Raw genomic sequence first — 6,625 nt, forward strand, 5'->3', positions numbered from 1 at the left:
ATTTTCATGGCTCTAAAGAGTAAATTACACGAATTGTCCCTATCGTTTAGAGTAATTTGTGTGTTTGATCTCTAACTTATTTTTTAACTCGGAATGTCCCTATTGTTTGTTTGTGTTACGTGTTTGGTCATTTGTCTCACCAAAAAAGACTATTTTGTCATTAATTTTTTAATTTATTTAAATTCATCCCCTCACATTATCTTACCTACCTCACCATTTTATCTATTTAAATAATAGTTTTTTTAGGTAAGACAAAGACTAAGTGTGTAACAAAAATAAAAAGTAGGGACTAAACGTGTAACAAAAATAAACAATAGAGACCTTCCAAGTTAAAAAGATAAATTAGGGACCAAATATGCAAATTACCCCAAACCATAGGGACCATTTATGTAATTTACTCGGCTCTAAAAATGAATAATAAATAACTAAATAATAACACATGAGAAAATCACTATAAATATTAAGTAGAGACGACGACTATGAACCTTATTTGAATGACGTCTAATTTCTTTCTTCCCTTTTCATGTATCCTCTTTCTTGCTTCCATTATACTAGCTGTTCATTGGCATCTTCAGGAGCCTCATTTACGACCAAACGAGTTATCGGGTAAGGGCGACACAGTGAAGAGCATTCGTGACGTCAAACTCTATCTTGCTCATTTCGGATACCTAAACTACCAAAAGAACCTTAATCTCACAGATATTGAAGATGATGATCTGGATGAGGAGCTTGAGGTAGCCATCAAGTCGTACCAGGTCAATTACCATCTGAATGCCACAGGGACGCTTGATGAGCCAACGGTGTCCCAGATGATGATGCCTCGATGTGGGTGCCCTGATAAAGTAATTCACAAGAACACCGGTAACTCTTTACACACAGTCTCCCGTTACCGATTCGTTCCCGGAACACCAAAATGGCCCCGTGGTCAGCTAACTTATGGTTTTGGACCAAGTTTCCCAACCCAATTCATGCCCGCTGTTGATCGAGCTTTTGGAAAATGGGCTACTGCTTCTTCTGGATACTTCACGTTTTCAAGAGCAGGAAGTTATCAAGGTGCTGACCTAAAGATTAGTTTTGAACGTGGAGACCATGGTGATGGGTATCCGTTTAACGGATCTGGTGAAGTGTTGGCCCATGCATTTCCACCTCCGGATGGAAGACTCCATTTTGACGCGGATGAAAATTGGGTGATTGGAGCAGTAAAAGATGCTTTCGATTTGGAGACCATGGCTTTACATGAAATAGGGCACCTTCTAGGGCTTGGTCATAGCCAGTTTCAAACAACGATAATGTGGTCTAGTTTCAGCGCTGGGGTCACGAAAGGTTTGACCTCGGATGACATTCAAGGGCTCCGTGTTTTATATGGTGTGACCTCCGACGACATTCAAGGCCTCGGTGCTCAATATGGTCTTATTACTCGATATGGTCTTATTACAGAGTTCTCATGGGGAGACAATTAGTCGCTGTATTAAAACCTGGTATTTGGTTTTCTCATTGTAACGATCGGGTCATGGTTAATCGGTTCAACCACCGGCTCAATCCGATTTTCATAACTTTTGTTTAAATTGACGTCCACACATTTAAACATTATAAAAAAAACCATAACTACAAGTTTTAGATTAATTCAATACATCAAAAAAGAAATATATAAACTACAATACCAAAACAAAATATGAACACCAAAACAAAATATAGTTCATAGTAAATACAAATAAAAAAAATATAGTTCATAGTAAATGCAAATGATCATGATCAAACCAAATCACGGATATTGAGACATTGAAGTATTATATGCATCAATCTCACGATCGCTTAATATGCAAAGTTCACTGTTATTTTTAGGGATATCAAAAAGTTCCGTGGGACCCCGTTTTAAAAAAATCAAGGGCGTGGACGGGGCGGGGGCAAGGTTAACCCCCGTTTTAATTTCGGGGGCGGGGGAGGGGGTAGGCAATCCCGTCCCGAAACCCCCATGGGGACCCCGTTAATAAATTACACATATATTTGCATATATTAATTATATAAATATAATAAACAATAATATGATTATGCTATAAAGGGGATTCGGGGCGGGGGCGGGGGAACGGGGAAATTTCAGGGACGGGGGCGGGGGATGCACTTCCCGTCCCGTTTGCCCCCGTTGACATCCCTAATTATTTTCATCATCGACAAGAACAAGATCACTTCTAATAATAAACAACATAATAAACATCATGAAAAAAGGAATTACCTCCACACAACTCATTAAAAGTGAGTAAATCCTGCTAAAATTCTCTGATATCTTCATAGCATTCACTATATGATAACCCTTGAAATCAAACAAGTTGTCATTAAAGACTAAATCAACCAAAAAATCAGTTGACCCTTAATAAACATATTTGAATACAAATTCAAAAACCTGGTTCAAACATTTCATCGAGCAGTTGGCATGAATCATGAAACTTTCTTTCAAATCTTATCATCAATCGGGTTGGCGTAACTGAAGCATGTCCTTGGGGTATGACGTAGGCAATTCTGTTATGTCACGTATCCCTTGCATAATAATAATCAAGTCTTGAATTTTCTAATTGTTTCCACTAGTATTCCTGTAACTAAATTACAATAGCATTTATCTATTTCTGATACTTTTCAATGCCATGAAATCTAGTAACCGCTATATATCGAATTCCATATATACTCTGAAGCAACAAAAACGGAAGAACAAGGAAAATGATTGTCTTACAATTTGTTTGCTAAATTCGATCCTCATAACCACGAGCACCACACAATGTCCTTTGAGCTTAGGGTCAGCTTCAGCCAGTTCGATACCAATATAAAATCCTTCCTCCTCCATTATATTATTTATGGGCCATATAGAAAAACCATCTCTCACCAACCTCATTATTCATTATTCAGTCTTTTCTTCCTGAAACAAAAGGCTATAAAATCATATCCTCAAGAATTTCAAGTGTGGATATAAATGAAATAAATTAACAACATCTACAAGCTTATCATCATCAATGACAACATCATAACACTTGAATGAGTAGAATCCTAGAAAGGATATGTTACCTTTGGCTATAGAAAAAAGCCTCTTACACCTTGTTCCCAAGTTTAACTTAACGAGGGAAAAGAAAGGAAATAGATGGAACTAGGAAGAAAGTAAATGAAACTAGTGTTCCCTAGTTTCATTAAAAGAGGAAAATCGAAGGAAGTAGAAGAAAATGGAAAGATCATTTTTCCTTCTAACTTTCCTTCCGATTTGGAAGGATTTGGAGAGAAAGAAGAAAAAATTTAATTTTCCTTTCACTTCAAAACGTTATAATGAGACCTTTTCATATTAAGTGTTTTCATTTACCTTCTCTTCCCACAAATATATGAAATTAACAACAATTTAATAAATGGATATACTTATCATTTAAGAACTAAAGATCTAACTCTTGGTTAGTAAAAAATACTCATTAGGGTTTATGTGTATTTCATTGTTTTAAATAGTACAACCACTATAAAGTAATTTATTTAAAGGACCCTAAACTATACAGAAAAATGTAAAGACCTACACGAAACAAAGATATAAGTTAACAACCCCCCCCCCCCCCACCAGTTGAAGCAGGGAGTTCACGAATGCTTAAACAATTCCGAAAATCTAGAAATAATTGTATAGGAAGTCCTTTAGTAAATATGTTAGCGAACGATGTTAGCAGATGGAACATGTAACACGCAAACCTATCCAATGGCAACACATTACGTAATAAAATGTAAATCTATGTCCACATGTTTGGTTCTTTGGTGATGAACCGGGTCAGAAGCTAAGTATACAAGGATTACATTATCATAAAACACAACAATAAACCAATTTAGAGGGCAAGATAATTCGAGAAGAAGGTTGTGAAGCCAAACAAACTCAACTTTGGCACTAGATCGAGGGACGACATGTTGATATTTTGAAGACCATGAGACAAGATTATCACAAAGATAAACAAATAACCCAAAAGTAGATCGACGTGTCTCAGGACAGCTAAGCCATTCAACATCAAAATAAGCAAACAAACGATCGACATGTCACGGATGAATATAAAACCATGCTCAAGAGTACCATGAAGGTAACAAATGATGCATTTGAGAGCAACAAAATGAGGTTCACCAGGATCATGCATGAAAAGGCAGGTTTGTTGAACTACATAAGTAAGATTGGGATGAATAAAAGTAAGATATTGGATAGCTCTAACAACACTTCGATATAGAGTGACGTCTAAAATTGGTTTCCCAAAGGGGGTTTAACATCCCTAAAAACCATGATAAAATTTATCATTTTAAAATCGATAGTTTCAGCCATCAAATAGTTCCAAGTCAACCACAATGTACAATATCCAAACCATTAGAGTAAGAGTATCCAAAATGTGTGGAAATCATGAGGGGAGGATGTTGTGCCATCACGTTGGTCCCTTCCATTTGGTATCAGAAGTCCCTGAAACAATAAACATAAACATCAAATAGTTTCAAGTCAACCACAATGTACAATTCCATGTAGTGTTCAGACGCTTTTAAATGAAACAAAGGCTCCAAACTGTAGATCTAGTCTTCTAAGATGAAGTTACCACGTAAACTTGTGAACTTTACATGCATGCAAGGCCTAAAGAGGCTAAAACACCAAAAACTAATCTTAAGAAGAGGTTTAGGCCGTGGAGAAGGGCCAGGACTAGATAAAGTCAATAACTTTATGTCTATGGGGGCCTAGAGGAGACCATATCTGAAGTTACAACTTCAAATCATGCTCAACTTCCAAAAATGGATACAAAGTGGGCAAAAAGGTACTAAGCTTCCATAGGAGAAGATACAAGAAACAAGAGGTCAAGGTAAAGACTTTTTACCTTCAAATGGTTGCTACCACAGTGTAGATGTCGGATCTACAACCTCCTCCTTCAGCTATGCACTAATCTCCTAAAGCTTCTTCAAGAAATGCAACCACAAACACTCTTTAATTTTAGGCTTACACACACTCACAATGGAAGGTTAGCTCGATTTAGTGTTTGTCTGGAATGAGGGGACGGTAAGGGAGGCCAGTAATGAGAGTTGAGTCCTTTAAATAGGGTGCAAAACCCTGAAAATTAGGGTTTCATGTCCAGCTGTCAACTCGTCGAGTTAATCTTTACAACTCGAAGAGTAGAGAACTTCCCACTCGTTGAGTTTGAGGCCATCAACTCAACGAGTTCCAAAGTAAATTATCCTTTTAAAAATAAAATTCTTATACCTGAGAGTCGGGATGTTACAACAAACTCCCAAGCCTAACCCACTCAATTTCTTTGTATCATAGGTAGCGGTACGAAGACACTTGGAAGATGAGTGATTTCAAGAGTTTGTACGCCATTAGTATAATACGATGTCGTAAGGCCTATTAAGAATTGTTTATGATTATGTATTTGTATTGACGATGACATCCCATATTTTTAAATATAAATGAAATACATTTCCTCGGAAATGCTTTAATAATGTTATTATCATGTTTTCGGAATAAATTTTGCATCAAGTTTTATACTCTGAAAATAAATAAAGCAGAAATAAAAAGTTTTAATTTGGTTGTAAAAATAGGGATGTCACAAAATCTAAATTACACATACATCATTTGAATACAAAGTTTCATACAAAATCCAAATACAAATTATCATACAAGCTTCCTTTTAGGCCACTACCCTCCCAACCATTAGTTGTTAGTTCATCGATACATGCTTCCAAAAAAAAATTATCCACAATCTCCGACTTCCAACTAATTCTAGTTCATTTATCTTTCATGTCTATTATAAAATAAAATAAAATAAAAAGATTGCCCGTCCACCTTACACACATGTACACCATAAATCAAGCATAAATCTGATTTCATCCGATTTTTATCAACATATTCAGCATAAATTTTGATTTTATAAAAATAAATTTTAATTTCCTAAGCATATAACATTTTCTAATTTCTGATTTCATACCAACATATATAACATATTCAACATTTTCTAATATCATACCAACATGTATAACATTTTCTAATTTCATACCAACATGTACAACAATCAGATTATACTAACATATTTATAACATATTTTGATTTCATAAGCATATAATTTGATTTCATAATCATATAACCTAATTTCATAAGCATATAACCTGATTATATACATATAAATTCAGATTTCACATACCTAAGTATGATTTTAAGCACACATTGTCTGGTTCATATAAAAAAATCAGAGTTCATACACAAATAATCCGATTTCATCCATTGTCAACTGATTTTATGCACACATTGTCAACTAGTTTTATGCACACATTGTCAACTGATTTCAGGGGGAAAAAGGAAGAATGACGTTACCTGTTGTGGAGGTCAACGTCGGCAGAGTCGTCAGTCGGGATGTTGAGCAGGAGTGGAACTCGCTGGTGGGAGATGCTAATAAGGAGGAGACAACGTAGCCGATCGATGCAGTTATGTTTTTTGTTCAATCATTGTTTTCTTTTAAGTTCTCGAGGGAAAACAAAAGAAAAGAAGAGACATGGGCTTTTTTCCGGTCAGTCAAGTTTTGAGGCTTATCGAGTAAGTTATTTGGGTCAACCTTATTAACTGAGTCAGCATAAATTTGAAGTTATCAAACAGTCTGACTGC

At 35.8% G+C, this 6,625-nt stretch overlaps 1 protein-coding gene across 1 annotated transcript; it reads left to right on the forward strand.

Moving 5' to 3' along the window:
- Positions 1-473: 473 nt before the first annotated feature.
- LOC145077116 (metalloendoproteinase 1-like) lies at positions 474-1,589 on the forward strand. The gene has a single exon (XM_079022892.1). The coding sequence runs from the start codon at positions 495-497 to the stop codon at positions 1,458-1,460; it is 966 nt and encodes a 321-aa protein (XP_078879018.1). The 5' UTR covers positions 474-494; the 3' UTR covers positions 1,461-1,589.
- The last annotated feature ends 5,036 nt before the right edge of the window (positions 1,590-6,625 follow it).

This window comes from Lactuca serriola, chromosome 9 (assembly GCF_051521515.1).
Source record: "Lactuca serriola cultivar US96UC23 chromosome 9, Lser_US96UC23_V15, whole genome shotgun sequence".
NCBI classification, from domain to species: Eukaryota; Viridiplantae; Streptophyta; class Magnoliopsida; order Asterales; family Asteraceae; genus Lactuca; species Lactuca serriola.

Bases quoted from the DNA above. Each gene is read 5' to 3' on its own strand.
- LOC145077116 (XM_079022892.1), top strand. From the start codon at position 495: ATGACGTCTAATTTCTTTCTTCCCTTTTCATGTATCCTCTTTCTTGCT.